The sequence below is a fragment of the Sciurus vulgaris genome, assembly GCF_902686455.1.
Source record: "Sciurus vulgaris genome assembly, chromosome: 12".
Classification (NCBI taxonomy): Eukaryota; Metazoa; Chordata; class Mammalia; order Rodentia; family Sciuridae; genus Sciurus; species Sciurus vulgaris.
The window spans coordinates 45,340,504-45,361,935 of NC_136473.1; the positions used below are offsets into that span (position 1 = coordinate 45,340,504).

Consider the following 21,432-nt stretch of genomic DNA (forward strand, 5'->3'; position numbering starts at 1 on the left):
CTCAAGAGAAAATGCTGTTAAAGTGCCATTTAAATTCAAGAGAGTGTAAATTAAATTAATTTTTTGTGGTCTTATGAAATAGTTATATTGGGAAACTTTTTATAGCAAAATTTTTCACATATGCTTCTGTATAGTACTGACTTAGATTGGCTAAATTGCTAGGTTTTGTATTATAGTAGGCTTCATTGTCACAAAAATATGTTCTTAGCACAATCTTAGTGTTCTTGAAAGAGTTTGTGATGGTTTAAGTGACCAAATATATAAAGGATTGTCTTGGTAGGTTTCAGATCCCTGTTGGTGTATAATATAGTTCAGTATTAAAATGGTCTTTGCTCTTTGGTGATATGAGCTTTTTCGGTGAGTTTTATCTGTCACTGAAAAGACATAACTGCTTTTCTTTTAGAAGTGAAATTTAGGGATTCATGGCAAACAATTCAACTAAAAATGGTGATATCTATCTATTAAGATAATATTAAATAGCTGTTGAAAATTTTAATAAACGTTTAAAATATTTAGCTGGGAGTGGAGCTCAGTGAGCATATGCTGAGCATGCATGAGGCCCTGGGTTTAATCCTCAGCATCATAAGTCAATTAATAAGAAAAAGAAAAAAAATTAAAGTATTTGCCAATACTCACATTAAATATTAAACTTCTATTTCTGACAGAGTGACTTGAATCTCCTGTTCCCCCCCGCCCTTTTTTTTTTTTTTTTTTTTTTTTTTTGCATTGCTGGGGGATTTAATGGCAGGCCTCAAGCATACTGGGCAAATGCTCTACCACTAAGCCACATTGCTAACCTCTAGAACCATCTAGATTTTTAAGATTGTTCAGGAAGTTCAAGTGAACATATTTTAAGATAAGGAATAGGATGAAGTCTATGTATTTTTCTTCATTTGTTATCAAGTTAGAGATTGTGGAAAATCACCCTTGCAAATATCAGGAGAGATTTGGCTGTATTTTCATAATGTGATTGGACCCTATGAGATTATTAGGGATTGACATTATTATATAGGCATCTAGTTTATTGGATTTCACTTTTATTGAAATGGTAATCCTAAAGTTAAGTACTCTCAGTAGAACATTTCCTCAGTATTGAACTGACTTGAGACACCACCCTTATTTTGTATTCAGTTCTTTATGTATCCCCAGTCTATTTCTCAGTATTCTTTTTTGTTTCAGCAGATTTTCCTGGTCACTCTTTTGGTCATTTGGCCAGGGGGAATTTACCCCCAGTAGTCATAAATTCTGTTGCAAGCAAAAGGTCATTTGTTTAGAGAAGACTTGAATTGGCTGAAAGGAGGCATTTGACTTGGCACTTGCCACAGGTGATCCACCAACTTGTTATATTCAGCTAAAATAAAATAATTTATAATTTAGGTAACTTAGTACTAAAATCCATATATGGAAGTACCTCAGTAATTATTAGTTGGGAATTCTCGAATCCATTACACCTTTTCCTCATTGAAAGTGGACTTTTACATCTTTTGGATGATTAAGGTTGTTTGGAATTTCACTCATTACATTCTTGTGTAACGGGTTGTTCTTGGGGAACAGTGTAAGGGATACTTGAAGAGAAGGCCATTTAAGATACTTATATCCCTGGAGCTCTCCTAGGAGCTTTTCTTTCACTTCAGTGCTTATTGACAAGCTCTGAGAAGACAGGATAAGGATTTTGGCAGCGGGTCTGTTTACTATAGGTTAGCCATGTGCATTTTTTAAAAAATTTGTTTTGATTCATTGTACACTAATGGGGTACAACTGTTGTTTCTCTGGTTGTACATGAAGTAGAGTCTCACCATTTGTGTAATCATACATGTACATAGGGTAATGATGTCTGTCTCATTCTTATTTTTTCCTTCACCCCACCCCCTCATTTTCCTCTATACAATCCATCCTTCCTCCATTCTTGCCTCCTTCCCAACCCTGGTTATGTATCATCATCTACTTATTAGAGAGATCATTTGGCCTTTGATTTTTTGGGGATTGGCTTGTGCTGGACATTTTTGATGCTTTCATTCCATTGCAAAACAGGCATAAATTAGGAGTTACATACTTTCTCACTCTTTTTTGTCTGTTACTTTAATAGTCTTAGTATAAAAGCCTACTTCTGTTTCTATTACCCCATTGCCTTCCTCTCTCTCTGTACATTATTTTGTACAACCAGCAGGCTTTTAACTTCCTCACTTTTCTCTTGGTATTACTTATCTTCCTGATTAAGGAATTTCTGTTGATCTTTTACCACTTCATACACTGAAAGGAGACACAGTAATATGATGAGTAGTTAGATTTAGATTGCTACTGCAGTATAAGTTGCAGTTCAGATTTACTCTTCAGTTTGGTCTAACCATGTGTTATTGCTAAATTCTAAATACACAATAAATATAAAAATAAATTGAAGTAAGTCTTATCATACTATAACTACCATGAAGCATGTATAGTGTTTTAACTTTTATAGCAAACTACTCCATCCTGATGTGCCCTATAATTGGTTTAATGTACTATAAATACAGGACAGCTATAGGCCATAATCTGTGAGAGGTTTAGAAGTAATTTGCATTTCATTATGCCTTTATTTTCTGAGTGAGTACTACTAAAACCAAGCTATCATATTTATTTTGGTAGTGGGGAATATATTATGTAAAGCTAAAGACAACTGGCACAAAGTTAATTAAAAATTGGAACCTATTTCTAGCTTAGAGATAGCTTCTAAAAATGAAAGTACAGTTGTATATACGCACTTGCCCTCAGTTAACTCAACCTGATTTTATAGACTTTAAGGTAATTCTATGAATTGTTATTGAGCAAAGTGCAATATTATAATTATTTAGATTGTTTTGTATATTTAGAAACTCAGCCTGCCAGATGCTTTACTAGATTATTTGGACTTGAGGGATTGTGTAAGACAGAGAATGCTTGTGTCAGGGTTGAATGAAAGTCTAGTAGGTACTTATGGAAATAAAACACAACTTTAAATGAGAAAAATTGAGGCCTGTTATGAATGGCACTAAATAGTGCTGATTATTTTACCTTTGACAAAGTGGAAAATTTAAAGCTTGGTGTATCCCACTTTATTAATATAATAAAATTTAATAGTGTTGTTCTGGGCGTCGATATATGTTCTTTAGTGTTTATTAGCCCTAGGTTATAGTAAAACGTTTTGGTCCATTGCCTGTCTATACTATACAGAATGCACATATCAAAACTAAGAAAAAACCAAATAAATACTTATTTCTGTTTCTCAAGTCTTTTCCTATATGATTTCTAAATATTTTGGTTGCTTAACTATCAAATATGATTGAACACAGAGGACACATTTTTTATCATTTAACATAAGTTTATAGCTTCCCCAGACTTGTTCTAATAATGAAGCTATGAGGGATATGACAAGAATGGTGATATTAAATTTCTCTAGACTACCAGTAAATTTTTCCATTCTGATGTCAGGAATGTTGAGCATCTGGAATCTGCAAGAAGAGTGAATTGTTCGCTGTAGGAACACTTTCATCATATTCTGAGCCTTTTATTCTCTTAGGAACTACTACTGTCTTGTACAGAATATTGTATTTTTACAGAAGCAATTTTCTGGAACTGGAAAAAACTTTTTTGCTCATGCTTCTGTATTTTTTAATGCTTTCAGGTTTTAGCTATGCCATTGTTTGGAGAATTAATGCTACTCTTAGCATTCAATTTATTTCCTTTGGCTTAATAACAGTAATTTATATTTGATCAAATACAGAAATAGAAAATGAATTGTTCCAAAATAAAGGTTTCTTTACAGTTTTTGTAGGTGGATATTTGCTCTATTGTTTTTGTCATTTTTTTCCTTGAATTTTCTGGCTCTACATTATGTATCTTGATGGCTTATATCTTGATTGTGACATTTCTTTCTTTGAAAAGTGCTGTGGAGGAGGAGGAAGGAACATGCAACATTTTCCATTCTCTTCATTTTTAAAAATTTTTGAAATCAGCAGTTGAAATTAAGTATAAACTGGTGTAAGTTTCCTGTTTTTTTTTTTTAACAGCTTTTATCTCTATATAGTAAATTTTTTATTCTGAATTAATCTCTGAAGGGTTTTTTTTTGTTGTTGTTGTTGTTTTCTGTTGCTCCTTGATTGGTAGATGGCATTGCTATGCTAGAATTGTGATTGTATGCCTAAAATATGGGCTGGATTCCCCAATTAGAAAGGTTGGTCTTAGGTCTCACTCATGTCTTATGAATATCTAATATGTGTTTAAAATTTATTGTTTTGTTTACTTACAATGAGGTTCTTTTCTTCCCCTCTGGGTAGTATTAGGTAGTTAGTCTTGACATACAGGTTTCACCTGATATTGTGTCATCAGCTCAGATGGAACACAGAACTGGCAAAGCTGCATCTCTTCTTCCACACCCTGTGTTGCTCTTTGAGTGTACAGGAATGTGGTTCACCAGACATATGAGCAGTCTTAGTGTCATCTTGATCCTTTACCTCAGAATCATCTTGCTTCCTAGTCTGCCCTGCTTCCTCCTCCCCAGCTCCTTGCCTTTTTACTGCACAATCTCAGTTGAACCACAGCCACTTCTCCACTGGACTGCTGTGGTCTCCTCCTTACCAACTTGAAGTTAGTCGTCATTGTTGTTTCCAATTTTTATTTACTTGTCATTTTGATCAGGCCCTCCAGTAACTTTAAATTGTATTACACACTATTATTTTCATTCGTGCTTCAAGTCTGCCTAAGCAGATATGAATCATCTTTAATCTGAGTTAGTAAAACCATAGTTCACATACTTAGCCGCCTAATTCTCTTTGGGTTTTCTGAACCACTAACGCTTGGTCAGTTAGAGGCTTTTATTTCTGGCTTTGTCTTCTGTTGCTTTTGATGTGGTCCAGATGGTTTGCCCCCTCTTTATAGGCCTCTTGATGAAAAGACCGGTCTCTTCTTTGACAGACACAACTCTGGTAATTTTCCTTTTTTACAAAGCTTTATGAATTTACTCTTGCCTATGTAGGAAGTAAAACATTCTTGACTTCTTTTTCTTCCATCACTACTTCCTTTTTTCCCATCCTATCTAACTGATTCAAGAGATAATTTCTATAATAAAAATGAATTTTGTGGTGTTAATCCTACCAAATGGTAAAACCTCTGTGATGGTTTTGGTATGAGTTCTTGATTGATGCCCTAATTCTGAGCATGTTACATCCTTGTGTGAAGGGTAGCTTTGTTGACTTTCAAATTCTAGAATCTTTTCCTTTGTAACTAATAGAGCCTTTGAAACAGAAGGTGAAAGTGTCAGAAATTTTCAACAGTAAATAGGAACCTGAAAGTGTAAATTTTATATAGTTTTCTTATGAATAATTTTCATTATATCAAGAACTCTTGGAAAAGGTTGGGAAAACTAATGCTAAAGGGTCTCAAAGCAAGGTCTAGTAAAAGAATTCTACTCCTTGAGATAAATTATATTTCTGAACATGGCTAAGATTTTTCCAATTATTAGTTTGGCAAAAAGAATGAGGATAACAGTGCTTGTACTTACAAAATATTGATCCTATATCTAATGAACTTGTTTCCACTGTTAGTATAAGAGTTAGGGGCATAAAGATCCAGAGGGATTAAATAGATTGAATGGACAATTGTTGGATCCATTCTCAGTTAAGCGTTTTGGTACGATATCGTGGGGGTGCTGTAGTTGTTCGCATCCAGTGTGTTTATGATGTCCAACACAGGTAGTCTGCAGGGAAGTGGAAATTATTTATCACCATCTCTAAAAGGATTAATATTATATTTCTACATCATTTGAAGAATTTTGTAAGATAAATCCACAATTATTTTAGTGTATTTAGTGTTAATGTGAAACAGTTGGTTACCTGGAGCCTCATTTGGATTTTGATATAGCATAAATGTGAATAAAGACAAGTGTCCTACATTGGCTTAAAGTTTATGTAAGCCAATATGGTAAGTACATTGTCAACACATAATATTGATACCCCCTACATTATTGATGTTCCTTGCAAATACATATTGAGTTTTTATCTTGAAAGTTGTTAAGCTGTTTGGAGACAGATCATTTTGTTGTTTCCCTTTTTCTCCCTGTTCTTTACTGTGTAAATGTCTAGACTGACAACTAGGTCAGGGGTGTGTGACCACATTCTTCATATCTCATCTTTCTACTGTATTTTTCATCCAATTCATGGGTGCCATCATTGTCTGTCTTTATTGCCTGTGGTGAGATCCTTTTTCCCATTAATGCATTTCAGCAGGATAAACTTACATTTTGTAATATGTCTTAATGCTTGGGCATGCTCACACAGTTAGCATTTAGTTTGGAAGTTAGTTTTGCTTAAAAGATGCTTACATAGATTGTTCAGCAAAGTGAGTCATCATTTTAAGCTTTACAGATCCCAATAGTCAATTCTCATACCAATCCTTGTTATCAGTCCATTTTCTGTTGTTAGAACAAAATACACAAAGCAGGGTAATTTATTTAGCTTACAGGTCTGGAGGTCTTAAGAGCATGGCACCAGCATCTCCTCAGTTTTGGTGCACAACATGGTGGATGATATGAGGGCAGGATTACTTGCAAACCATGGTGAAAGGAAGGAAGAGAGATGCAGAGGCCAGGCTTGCTCCTTCAATAACAAATGACCTGACCCTCAGGAACTATATTGATTCCTCTGAGAGTATGTCCAGGACTTAATTCTCTTGCAATAGGGCCCACATCTGATGGGAGGTTGTAGAAGCTCCCAACATCACCACACTGGGGATGAAGCTTTTAGCACATGAACCTTTGGAGGATGCACTCAAACCATATCCAAACCATAACTGTACTACCACACCTGGTTTGCAGATTAATAAATGGATGCTCAGGGATCTTAACTAATTTTCCCCATTGCAGAGTTGGCATTTAAGGTATTTATGTTGTTTGGTTAGAGTCTAAGCATTCTGCCCTAGGGCCTCTGTTAAATGCAATTCTTTTTTCATGAGCTTTTCTTAATCACTGCTTCCGCAGCCCCCTAGCTAATGGCCATAATCCTCTCAGATCTCAGCAGTCATCTCTTCCATGGGGAAGCTGTCCCTGAAATTGTTCACATCCCACTGTTATATTTTTCCTGGGGCCACATCCCTTCCTTATAGCTCAGAATTAATTCTTTACCTTTATTATAGTGATTATTAATACCTGGTGCCAGCACTACCCTGGGAATGACTTTGCTCTCTTTTCCTCTCCTTATTGTACTCTTAGCTTTTCAGAGTGGCTGGCACATAGTGAGCCCTCAGTATTTGTGGAGTGAGACTAGGAAACTATCAAAAGGGATTTTAAAATGTGGAATGACTTGGAGTTAGCAACCTAGATGCACCCCTCGAATGTCAAGTGTATCATGTTAAGTCTATTAATGGAACTTTGGTACAACCATGATACCATCCTTGTTTTGCCTTCTGGATAGACTCAGGGGTCCTGAAGTCTGAATATGAAATCAGTAGTAGTCATGGGGTGATTAATTATCTGTGAGTTGGCTTCAGGTTTTATGGATCCAGTACTGCTTTCAGCATACAGCAAGTAGAAATCCACTGTGGCTGACACATAAATTCATGGGAAGTTGTGAGCTATGATGCTGGAAAAGGGTTTATTTACATCAGGTTATTACTAAGAAGTACAGTTTTGAAAATTATAATGTAGTATCTGGCTTTTAAAAACTCTAAGAAGTGTAGAAGTATGTATAGTAACAATGAAAGTAATTGCCTCCTGTGCTTTCCAGTGTTTCTTCCCTGATTAGTCACCTGGCTACAGGTCCTGCAGGTGGCCTTCTTGCCTACCTAGAACTGTAATCAATGAGTGAATAAAGACAAATGTCCAGATGAAGGGTATGCAAAGTTTAAATGATCACCCTGCCAACAATCTGTATCCATTTATAATTTCCCTGGTTCACTCATTCCTCCCTTCTCCTAGAGGACTCTGTTAAACCTTTTTTTTTTTTTTTTTTAAACACATGGCCAACTCTTTTATTTTCATATTAACATTAAAATACAAAACATAAACATTAAAACACAGAATTAAAAAAAACCCAGAAGTCTTACTGCTCTATTTTCAAAGCAGGTACAAGAATATATATATATATATATAATTATTTTGAATTTAACTCTACACCCCCTCAAACAACCTGAGATGTAGGGTGAAGGAACATGGTAGAACATGCTTGGGAGTAGAATCTGGGTCTATAGATAAAGTCTCCTACAATTGGGCGTGGGGACAGGGATAGGAAGTGGGGTGAGGTTTTCTTCTTTAGTGAAATCAGTGTGACTGTGCTTCTAAAAATTTGGGCTTAGGATGGAACAAACCTTTCTTAAGCACAAATGTTTCTTCCCTGTCCTCACTTTCAGCAGATGCCCATGTTTCCAAGTTATTGGAAAACACTGGAGCAAACATAAGGGAATTAACCACATGTTCCCTCCACCACATTGGCTTCTTGATGTGCTGCTTGCCTCATTGAAACTGCAGGCCAGCTTCCCACAGCTCTGTCTAAAGCCATCCTTCTACATGCACACTAGACCCCAAGCCTGCTCCTCTGCCAAAGGATAGAACTTTATTAAATGCTTCCTCCTTCTGAATCTTCAGAATTTCTCAATGGCGGAACATTGCTGTTAGTACACAAATATGCTCTCAGCTTTTTTATCCTTACTCCTTTATAAACATGAATTCTCTTTTGTACCCAAACTTCTAATGGTTTTCTCTGTATTTACTTTCTCCAATGTCTTTTCCTATTTTAGCACTTTACATTCAGTTTTCTACACTTGTTACTCTGCCAAATCTAAATCAAATGATGAATTCCCAAGTCTTTATTTTCCTTGTATCATCAATTGCATTTACACTGTAGATTGTTCATTCTTCCTTGATACATTGAGTTTCTGGGATGTCGTACTCTGAGTGGTTGTGATCGCTCCTGTTTTCTGCATCTCCTAACCATTGAGTTCTCAGGGCTCAGTCCTGGGCTCCTCCTCTTTTTTGTGTCTCCCATCTCATGCCCTTGGGGATGTCATCCAGGCTCCTGGCTTTAATAATTCATATGCCAGTGATTCCCAAGAATGTATCTTTAGTCCAGACTGCTCTGCGGGACTCCTGGCTACTACATCCAACTCTCCACTGCATCTCCACCCAGTATCCAATAGATAGCTTGAATTCAATATCTAAAATTGAACTTTTCCATTATGGGTGATGGTAATCTCAGAAAATCCTGGAGTTATGTCTGTTTTCTTTTCTTTTTCTTTCTTTCTTTTCCCTTATCCCCCTCATTGAATCAGACAGAAATTCATATTTAGCACTTTCTTCAAAATCTATCTAGAATTTTGACCAGGGATATAATTCAGTGGTAGAGTGCTTGCCTAGTATGCACAAGGTCCTGGGTTTGATCTCCAGCACTACAGAAGAAACAAAAAACAAATCCAAAATTTGAATATTTATCACTACTTGTGCTGGCTGATACCTGAGGCCAGGCCACCATCCCCTTCTGCCTGGACCACTCCATTGATCTTCCGTATAGCTCTCAGATTCTTCCCCTGCCTTCCTGCAATCCACACTCCATTCAGCAGCTAGAGCAAAGCTTCTCTGGTGTAAGTTAGATCTTTTCACTTTTCTATGCCAGGCCCTATTGATGCCTTCCTACCCAGATTTCCTCCCTTGCACCACCTCTTGTGCTCTCCCTTTTCCTCCCTCTGCCACAGTCGTGCTGGTCTGTTGCCACTTTTCCTTAGACACCTCGCCCTGACTTAAGGGTTTCATTTTTTTTTAAATTTTCTAACAATTCTACCGAGATTACAGATTACCTCAGATGCCCGTGTGGCTAACCGCTCCCCCTTCTTCAGGCCTGTGCTCCTTTGCCACCTTCTCCTTGTGGCCCACCAGACTACTTTACATGTCACTGCTGTTAGCTTAGTAGAGCACTTGGGATCCACCTTATAGTGGGCTACTGTTGTCTTTTGCAATTCTTGCTTGTCACCTTGCTGCATAGGACATGGTTTACTCAGGATTCCTTTTACAGTTTCAAAGTTCTTTGTCATGATATTTTGTGAAATCTTCCTCTAGTACTTTTATGGTTTTGCAAATTATTTGAAATATTTGATCCATATGTAATTTGGGTGTCAGGTAAGACATTCCATTTTTCTCTTGTAGGTAGCCGGTAAAGATTTTTTAAAAGATTAACATGATGGGATTATTACAGGAAGCTCTGGCTAGAGCTGAGTTTAAGTTTTGAGTATCCTACATACTGGGGTGCATGTGTGTCCTTCTATAATGATGTGAAAGTGCTAAATGAGATAGCCCCTAAAGCACTTACATAAGTGCCAGAGCTCTGCAAATATTATGCATAATTAATGATACTGGGGATTGCTACTGGCAATAATTATTGCTTATTATCTTAGGAAGCTTTATCAGTTTGTGGTAGGAAGAGTAGATTAAAGGGGAGAGAGGATAGAAACTGGCATAATTTTTAATAATAGTTTTATAAGGCAAAGTAAAAATTGATGGGGGTCTGCCTGTGATGATGACACTCTTTCTTTTAGTTAAAAATATTATAAAGTCCAGTGGGTAACAGTAAAAAGGCAATGAAATATATTATTAGCACAAGATGATGATACTTTGTGACTGCTTTCTGATTAATGTATTATAATAATGTATATTGGGTGAATAGTTTATTCAACATGGCTACATTTCCTTATGGATAAGATAAGATCAGTGTTGTCTGCCTTCCCCAATCATCCATCGGATCACACACATTGCTTACGTATATACTATATAAAGATAGTAAGGTTATGATACAAAATGACTTTAGCTCTACAGTATCACTCTTATCTAAATATTGCAAACAAAAATTGCAAGCCAATTTCTGTGAAGTTGCAAAAGCATCAAGCATATTTAAAACTGTATGTCAATTGCTACCACTGACCTTCTGTCTTTTAGGTTGCCCAGAGCTTGGGAAGCCTCAACATATTTGGACTATAAGTTGTTGCAGGGAAAAAGCCATAGTCTTGTATCTTTAAGAATAATGACAGCTGTGTTTATTCTTCAGTGTAACATGACTACAGGGAAGTCAGACACAGCACATTTAAGTCCAATCAAATAATTCATTTAGTTTTTGTCTTCAAGGAAAAGTGACAGATATATTTAAAACATGGTTATAGGGAAGACAGCTGTAGCACATTTAAATGTGATCAAATAAGTCAGTGAAGTTAAATTAAGATCATAGTCTATATAGGAGATGGCTTAATGAACTGGCTCACAGAGTGAGCTGTACTGGAAACCTTCTCATTAGTATTACTTTTCATGATTATATAGAGCTAGAATTTGCTATATAAAATTCCTCCGGAAAGGGGAAAATAGGTTATAAGATTCCAAACAACAGGAGTTGGTAACCTATTTAAAAAAATCTTCAAACATCTTTTCATCTCTCTGCAATTAGATCCTGTTACAGTTAACAGGAATTAAATTAGCCCTCAAAATTTTTGCCCACTATGTACTTTGTTTTGTTTTCTTGTGCTTAAGAATTATTTATTATTGTTAATACAGTGCTGGGAATTGAACGCAGGGCCCATACACTCTGGGCAAGTGCTCTATCACTGAGCTATACCTCCAGCCCCCTTTTTTTTTTTTTTAATGTTAGTATTTTAATCAGCTGTTTCACTGCTGTGACTAAAAGATCTGACCAGAACAATTTTAAAGGAGAAAAATTTATTTGAGGGCTCATGGTTTCAGAGGTCCTAGGTCATAGAAGACTGGCTCCATTCCTTGGGGCCTGAGGTGAGGCTGAACATCATAGTGGAGTGTGTAGCAGAGAGAAACAGCTCATGTGAGAGCAGGAAGCAGAGAGAGACTCCACTCTCCAGATACAAAATATATACCTCATAGCCACGCCCTCAAATGAACTACTTCCTCCAGCCATACCTTGGGGGATACCTCACATGCAAACCATAATAGTTGGAAAACCATGATCTGTCTTTGTCAACTTTTGTGAAGAGGCAGAAGTTAAGAGTTCTCTTTTGATTGGAGTTATATGAAGGTTCCACAGAGAAATGAACACAATAGAAGATATGTGTATCTAAATATCTGAACACACATATGCATACATGCACATACATATATATATGTGTGTGTGTATTTGTAAGAGGAGATTCATTATGGGAACTGACTCACTTGATTATAGAAGCTGAGAAGTCCCACAATCTACCATCTGCAAGCTGAAGAACCAGGAAAGTTGGTGGTATAATTCAGTTTGAGGGGAAAGGCTTGAGAACCAGAGGAGCCAGTAGTGTGAGTCTTAAGGCCAGAGAACTAGGGCTGGAGGCCAGAGGGGTAGGGGCTGCTGTTGAAAATCCTGGAGTTGGAAGACCTCAGAACCAGAATCTCCCATTTCTGAGATGAGGGGAGGAGAAGATGGGTGTCGCGACTCAGAGAAATGGAATTCATTCTCCCTCCGTCTTTTTGTTCTGTTTAGCCCTTGGTGGATTGGATAATGCTTGACCATATTGGTGAGGGTGGATCTTCTTTACTTAGTCTTCTGGATTCAAACATAAATTTTTTTCTAGAAACACTTTCTCTGACACACCTAGAAATAATACTTTGTCAGGCACCTGGGCATCCCTTAGCCCAATTGAGTTGACACATAAAATTATCTATCACATGTTCATTTGTCATTTGTTGAACGTAGAACTCTTTCTTAATGTCCTTCAACTGAACTATTGGGTCCAGGTCTAGCATACTGTTAAAATAGGCAAATGTTGCAAATACAAACCTTTGATATAATAGTATTTCCCCTTCAGATGACTCCATATTAGTAAAACTTCTACCTTCATCAGTCACTAGATATTTTTTATTATATCCCTACTTGCCAAACAACAGAAAGCCACACCAAAACAAAATTGACCCCACACCACCCTGAAGAGGCACATACACGTATACACGCAGTTAAAAACCATTTGTAGAAGATTGAGCCTGTTATCATTTCTTTGCCTCTGAGCTCCAGATCTGTATTTCATTGTCTGCTCTATGAAAATAGAGTTTGGCCCTTTATACGTTTCTCCTTTGCTGCGTGTGTGATGTTAAATTTTGTCATAGAGGGAACTGGAGGGACACTGCAGCAGGAGGAGGAGGTGGCTTTTTTTCCCCTCGTGGTGGTTTTTCATTTGCTTCCTGATTCTGTCCTGGGCTGCTTGACAGCACCATGTGAGAGTGTTCAGTGGCACTCACCCCCTTGTATTTAGCACCATGCCCATTGACATCCCTGAGGTTGACTTCTTAGTCCCCTGTGCCTCTGTGCTAAAAGGCTATTCCTTGCCTGTCAGCCCGCCAGTTTTATGCACCCCAGTATGTTTCTCTCCAGTCCCTGGAGAAGGTTTATGATCTCATACTTGCTGATGTTAAAGATGCTTTTAAAGTTGCTAAGTGGTTCTGTTGTAGAGGCAAAATGTGGAGGTATGTGGCAAATGAAAAACCATTCAGCTTTAGGCAGATTCCTAGTGACAGCTTCTTGTATGTAATAAAATAAATGCTATTTCTTATACGACTTATCTAGAGGTGAAAATGTTTTATTCTAACTAAAAGTGGAACCAGTGATAGGAAGTCATTGTGAAGAGTTTAAATAAAATGATTACATGAAATGTACAAGTAAAGTAAAAACCAGATATCTGAACAAATATATCTTGCCTCTTAGGGAATTTAAAGTACTTTTCCTAACTAAATTATAATTTAAATGTTATAACCAGGTATGAACATTTTATCAACATTGCTAAAAATGAATTAAGTATTTGAATTATTAATTAGGTATAATTGAATAATTAGATGTATTTCTTTGGCAGCCTAATTATGTCTTTATTTAGAAAAAATGTTTTGGGTCATTCCTTGGGCACATAAGAGATCCTTATATTTAGGATTGTTTTGTGCTTCGTCAGGGCTGTATGCAGTCTGTATCATCAAAGATCATAAGAACTCTGGAGACTGAGGCAAGGGAGATACAATAATAAAATTGTATCTCTAATGACTAGCATTGTTCTATGAATGTAAGAGCTCAGCAGATGTTGCTTCTTAGGAACATAGCTTTTAAATGCCATCTTAGTCCATTTCATGCTGCTATAACAGTACAGTAATTTCCAATGATGTTGATTTCTGTAGTTTCCATTATCTGTGGTCAACTGTAGTCCAAAAATATTCTGTGGAAAATTCCAGAAATAAACCATTCATGTGTTTTAAATTGTGCACCATTCATTACATTCATCAGTGTAATGAAACCTTGCCCTGCCCCACCTGGGACATGAATCACCCTTCTGCCCAGCACGTCCACACTGTGTGTACTAGCTGACTATTAATCACCTTGTGGGTCTCGCCAGTCAGATCCACTGCCATGCTATCACAGTGTTTATGCTCAAGTAGCCTTTGTTTTACTCCATGATGGTTCCAAAGCATGAGAGTAGGTATGGGGAGAGATCGTACACGTCGGGTTTGGTACTCTCTGATATTAGACATCCATTGGGCATCTTCAGAAATATTCCCCTTGGATAAGGGGGGAATCTCATGTTCCAAAGACTGGGTAATTTATGATAAATATAAATTTATGTTCCCGCAGTACTAGAGGATGGAAGTACCAACATTGAGGAGACAGAATGTGATAAGGGCCTTCTTCCTGTGGCATCCCATGGCAGAAGGGCAGAGAGAGAGAGAGACAGAGCTTAGCTTTTATAATGAACTCACATGATAAGAAACCCATTCCCATGATGAAGGTATTGATCCATTCATGAGGGTGGAGCCCTCGTGGCCCAATCACCTCCCTTTGTTCCCCACCTCCTAACACTCTTGCTTTGAGGGTTAGATTTCCAAACATGCTTTTTGAAGGACACAGCCAAACCATATCTAAGACTGAGGTGTTAAGAACTTTTCTAAGACTTTCCTTAAGTCTTCTTCATCCTTTGCAAGAATTGGCCCCTTCCTTTGCCTTTGCCCAGCATTCTAACCATGTGCCGCCCTAACTAATGGACAAGTCTGTGCTTGTCTTCTGTACTGTAAACTCCTGAGGATAGGAACCATGTCTGATTTGCCTTAGATCTTTAGAGCTTTGAACAGATCCTGATTTGTAGGTACTGTGTTTTCTGGAATGAACCATTTGTGATCTTGAATGACTGCAAAGGGCAGGCTAACTTTCATTATCGTGGTTCTTTCTCAAGGACCAAGATTTAGGTAAACATTTTTGCTAACTAAACTCATTTCTTGCTCTCTGGATCTTTAGGACCAAAAAGATTTGGATTTCATAGCATTCTTCACTACTGGAACTCTAGGAACTGAATATAGAAGTATTTTAAGACATGTTGAAACACAGATCAAGTTTTATGTGTGGACAGAGATGGTTTCTAGGGCCTATAATATTTCTTTGAGTGGAAGTGATCGTGTTGCCTTCATTCAGAATGTGCACACCTCTACCCTGTTATTTATTTATTTGAGCCATGTCTTTAATTTCTGGTTGACACTGTCCTATCTCTTCTGACTTTGGTCCTGGTTATCAGATGTGATAGCTGAAAGGGAAGGGCCTGCTGTTTTTGCTAGGGTGCCAGACTGTGGTACCATATAAATTACAATTTCATAAAGCTAATTAAACCCAGAAAACTCAGGTTTATGAGCTTCTGGTAACAGAAAAATTATTTTTAAAAAATTTAAGCATAATATGACTTATTCTAAATGGAAGCAGTATTTGTGCAAAGTTAACATTTTCCATATGTAAAAGACTAGGGTGGTTTTATTTCTGAGTGTAGTATTATATCCAGTGGAATGTATGGCTAAGCTGTTGTTTTTTGACTGGACCATTAAATTGAAATAGTATTTCATTCTAGAGAAAGAGGGATTAAGGAAATGAGAAGATTACCTTTTATCAGGTGCCTATTCTGCCAGCTTTGATACTAAATGCTGCCATGTGCACTGTTCTGTTCAATTCTTACAACCATTTTTTACCACCATTTCTTTTTTTGTGTTAATATTTTATTCTAATTGTAGGTTTACATGTTAATGTAACAGATGATACAGAGTGACCTCTACCGTTCACCCACTTTCCTCCAGTATAACCTCCTGCATAAGTCCAGCAAAGTTGTGGAAGTAGGAAATTGTCATCAGTACAGACAGCAGTGGTTTGAATGTGTCTATAAGAGTTCATGTATTGAAAACTTTATCCCCAATGCAGCGATGTTAGGATACTGGACCTCAGAAGAGGTGGTTAGGTCATGAGGGCTCTGTTCTCACGGATGGACTGATGTTCATGCAGGAGTGGGCTTGCCGTAAAAGTGAGTTCGGCCCTCTCTTGTTCACTTGCTCTGTCCTTTTGCCTTCCACCATGAGTTGACACAGCACAGAGGCCCTTACCAGGTCCCAGTCTCCAGAAACATGAGCCAAGTAAATGTCGGTGATATTCTGTGATAGCAATACTCCATGGAATTTATTCAGATTTCACCAGTTTTCTGTGTGCTCTCGTGTGTGTGTGTGTGTGTGTGTGTGTGTGTGTGTGTGTGTGCACGTGTGTGTGTGTGTGTGCATGTTTAGTCTGTGCAGTTTTACCTTTTTACAGCCTGTCATTTCTTTCCTAATCCCCCCTCCCCCACCCCGTACTGGAGGTTGAACCCAGGCGCTTGTGCATGCTAAGCATGCACTCTGCCACTGAGCTGTGCCTGCTGCCATTTCCTCTTAAACACGAGGGAACAAGGTTCAGATACTTTTATGTGAAATGCACCAAGCATAGACGTGGGGTTTGAATCTAGGTCTGTTTGATCTGAACTTGTGCTTTTTCAGTAATAATCTGATTCATATCAATGATTAGATTGACAGTGACTGAATCTGAGTTACATCGGGAGCGTGTTGAATACTGATCTTTGTAAGTTTTATCACAGCTGAATTAGTTTCATTAATGAAACTAACTCATATGACCAAGGATAGGTAATTATTTTTATAACTCCTGAAATCAGTAGTAAAAGATTGAAATTCCACTCTCTTTAACATGATTTTACATTTTGAACCTCTGACCTTAACCACTGATTTTGGCAATTGTTGAGTGTGTGTGTGTGTGTGTGTGTGTGTAGTGGGGGTAAGAGAGAGACAGAAACAGACACACACACACACACACACACACACACACTCACAGACCTATGTTGTTATTGATTGAGTTAGGTCAATATACTTTAAAAATAGTTTTACAAAATGGTAAATAAGAGCCGGTTTAGGCAGGATTCCAGATTTTTAAGGGAATAAATGTAAAGTATCAAGAATACTTAAGAATATAATTGTGAGAAGTTTTTTGTTTTTAATGGAGTTTCTGGGTTTTTGGTGGGGTCTAAGTACAGCCCCAGGAATATTTGAATTTGGTCAAATCTCCCAAGTTGCCTGTCAAACTTTCAGAGTGGTACCTAATGCATTTGGTTGTGAGGTTGTGAGTTATCACTGATTAGCAGGGTGTGATCCTGCTTTAGGAAGATAATAGATATACTAATCAGCAGCCCATAATATACTATTCTTTGCTAGCTAAATATCTTGTAAAGCTGTCCTCATGATGAACAGCAGCACTTATTCAGACCAAAAATAACATCGGTCCCATGTGTTGCTGGTCCCAGGAGGTCTTGTTGTTTTTGTAGACAGCAGACAGAAATAAAAGGAATTTTGTCCTTTTTACCTCATGTAATCCCACTGGAAAATGAAACATGTGCTGTGAGTTGATACTGACTTCTGCCAGGTCACCTCCCTAAAGAGTCTCAGGCAAGCACTGTTGCAACATTTCTTGGACAGGAGTCTGACGGCCTGTGATGGAGATGGATGGTTTGTGTAGCATGCTACTGTGGAACACTATGCTACTGTCTGCCCCTAGGAGTCTTCCAGTGAGCAGTGCCATGGGGAACCTGTGTCTGCTGTTTTAACTCTTTGAGGGGGGAATTAGATAAACTTTACATATCCCCAGTTTAGACTCAGTTCTTTATAGCTTTCTCTTTTTCAATCGTTGACCATAATAATGCAGCACCATGGGCAGATTATTTGGTCTTCCTTAGTAGAACTTTATTTTCAATGGTAGATTATACAAATATTTTGAAGCTATATATTATTAGGAACTCTTTAGGTACTGCAAAGCCTTTTTAATAGACCATTCTATCAACTTTCTGTTCTCCTAAGGAAGTTTTTCCTATTCATGACTCATTTCACTCTTTGGCTAGCAGTGAGGGAAATGTAATAACGATTAAGGAAAGGAATGTATGCGTTTTCTTCTTTTTCTGAAAACCTGTACACATTTTCTGTCTTGGGTTATGTAAACTTGGATGACTACAGAATGTTGACAACCATGAAAGGTAAAAAGCTTGTCTGTTAATACATACTTCTTTGGAATTTAAAAATCAAAAAACTTCCTTTGCTTCTTTGGCACCGTGTTTTGCTTGATGACCCAGAATACAAATCCAGTCAAAACGACATGTTCCAGCCGTCATTTACACACACCTTAAGCGAAATTAATGAGATCACTCTAAGATTACGCTTTGTGTTTTATTTTCATTTTATAGGTCTCTATGAGCTGTTGGCTGCACTGCCAGCCCAGCTGCAGCCACATGTGGATAGCCAGGAAGACCTGACCTTCCTCTGGGATATGTTTGGTGAAAAAAGCCTGCATTCACTGGTAAAGGTAAACCATGCTGATGTCAGATTCTCTTTGCGAAAAACATATGGAAAAACATTTTGAGTGCCATCTAGTAAACCAGAGATCAAATTGTTGCTCTCTGAAAACAAAACAGCCTTGTTTCATTTCACTGACAGGCGTGGAAGTTGTTAAAGATCCTACCAAAAATACATAGATGATTTCACTTAATGGTGGTGATCTGGCTGTGCATACTAATGCAGCAAACATGTGGTTGTCCTTGTTTAGAAAAAGAATATGAAATAGTAGCAGGAAGGTTTAGACTCCTTTATGGTCAACATTCATGAGCTGGAATTTAACTTAAATAAATAAATGTTCACAGCAAAAATTAGAAGGAATATATTTTCTGAGGTCAGGGATGGCAGCAGTTCAGTAGCCACATTAATTTAAAATAATTTCCTTTAACAAAGTCAACTGAAATTCTAGTAAGCTCTTTTCTTGTATTGGCCCAACTCCATTGAAATGGTATTTTGTAGATAAATACACTGAACCTAAATATGAATAAAAACAGTTTTGGAAGACAGTTTTAGTAAAGCATCATGCCATGAAAATGATCAGCCACCAGGAACCAGATCTTGTCTTACAGAAACACTGGGAGAACTCTTAAAATAGTAAAATGAGAACAAGAAACTTACTGGAAAATATGCTTCTGGAAATATGAATTGCATTTTCTCTCATTTAACTCAAGCTGAAAGAAATTTAGAGTCTTACTTGAGTCTGTAGGAGGTAGAAACCTATGTCTCCATGAAATCTGGACCTATGCTTAATTCATCTAAATTTGTTATGGTTGTCTGTCATGATAGGAGGCTTTTAATTGATGAACAGTATTTGAAAAGGAGTCACTTCTAGTTGCAATTGCATTATGGAACAGAATTATTCTTATTTTTTTTCTTGTTGTGCAATTTACTAAGATTTGTGTGCTCTGAGTAGTAACAATTCTCACAAAGTGAAAGTTGATATATGGCATTTCCCTGGCAATGCACTTAAAGACTGGAATGTTTTATTTGTTCATTTATTTACTTTTTCATAATAAGGTAATTGCCAAAGTATCTTTGTGCTCTAAATAATTTTAGGCAGTTTAGTTGCTTTCTTGGGGTTTCTTAGAAATGGTTTTGGAATTACATTCGATGAAGTTTATGACTCGGTGAGGTAATCATAAAAATATTTCTGTGTTGTATGTATGGGAGTCGAATAGCTATGGATTGATTTATATTGACTTGATCCTTTGATGGGGGAATAGAGTGTATTTGACTTGGCATCATCATCCCTTCATTATTAAATAAAATGTCCCCAAACAATGTCTGTATGTTTGTATTTTTTTAGCACATGACTACTATATCAGTTTCCTTACCTAAAATGGAAGTTAGAATGTCTGTTCATAGAGCTGTAAGTTTCAGATAAAATAATGAAGACTAAGTTCTTCGATAGATATGTAGGTTAGGCAGTGTTCAATAGGCATTATTAAGTATTGAGGCAAAAGATAATTACACACCATGTGAAGAACTACAGAGGTGATTGTTATTTCTATTAAAAGAACAAAACTAATGTATACAACAGATTCTCAGGTTACACTGACTGGTGACTGCTAAGCATAGGCTGTTTTCCAAAGTGTATGTCAGTAACAAGTAGTTAGGAAGCATCCCGGAAGGTGTCGATATCTGGTTTCTTAAAAACAGTGAAGCAAATAAATCGATGTTGCCAGTATTTAGATAGCACGGTTAACATGTGTACTATTCAAAATATTTTTCAGTAATTACTATAAAATGTCTTTTTAAAGTTAGTTTTATTATGTACCTCTAGTACATTCTCAATTTCTTAATACTTTCCTCCGCACCCAGCATTGATAGGATGCAGACCTCAAGTGTGTCCTTTGACTGACCCATTCTATTAGTTTTAAATAAGTAAAGTCTAAATGCCTCCAGGAGGCAGGCTCATGGGATTGTAGCTTTAAACAGCTGGAAAAAACCACTTATCTGTATTCCAAGTGCCTCTATTCAAGGTTGGAGGATAGAAGCCTTCAGCTTTTATACATAAATCTTGGTAGAGCAAAAGGAATTTGTTTGAAAAGATTTGTTTTAGAGTGAATCAAAATATGCTTTGGTTTTATGCTCTTTTGCCTGAAGTTAAAGCTGTTAGTCTGTGATTTAGAACTGGGTGAACATAAAATTTGACTTTTATCCTAGCACAAAATATTCATCATATGATTTTGTATGTAAAAAAGCTAATTATTAATCACCACAGAGTTTTAAACACGCATAACCTTTGGAGAAAATGTAACATACACTTAAAAAGTGGCATGGCATTTCATTCTGTAGCAGGTTACAGCATGCCACCTTAGGATATTGAGCTTATCAATGGAAAGAAATAGAATCATCCTTCTGGATGTAACTGAGGATTTTTTTTAAAGCTATTAAATAGAAAAACTGAATAATAAAATCTGTGAGCATGAGATTTTGTAGGAAAATGGAAAATACCATATATAAGAGGTGGAAATTATATATGGGGGGGAGGGTGGGCAGGAGATGCATACTATAATTCACTTGACCTGGTGAGTGCAATGGAGCACCAGTCTTAAATGTACAGCTACATTTTTGACCCATCTTTAGCAAATATACAGGTCCATGAAGCATGTATTTTATGTTCTAACATTTGTAGACTTATCTTCTACTCCTGTCTTTTTTTTCCTATTGAGATCTCTTTAAATTTTATTTTATTTAGTTTGTATGTTTGTAATCTGATTTAATTTCTCTTTAGAAAAAAATATGACAATAGTCTA

At 37.0% G+C, this 21,432-nt stretch overlaps 1 protein-coding gene across 2 annotated transcripts in view; it reads left to right on the forward strand.

Moving 5' to 3' along the window:
• The window catches only part of MPP7 (MAGUK p55 scaffold protein 7), a 228,652-nt gene that overhangs the window by 80,616 nt on the left and 126,604 nt on the right, over nucleotides 1-21,432 (forward strand). For both annotated transcript variants that reach the window (XM_079106920.1, XM_079106921.1), the window contains exon 3: nucleotides 18,526-18,644. In XM_079106920.1, the coding sequence (XP_078963046.1) occupies nucleotides 18,526-18,644 (119 nt within the window). The remainder of the gene's footprint in view (nucleotides 1-18,525; nucleotides 18,645-21,432) is intronic.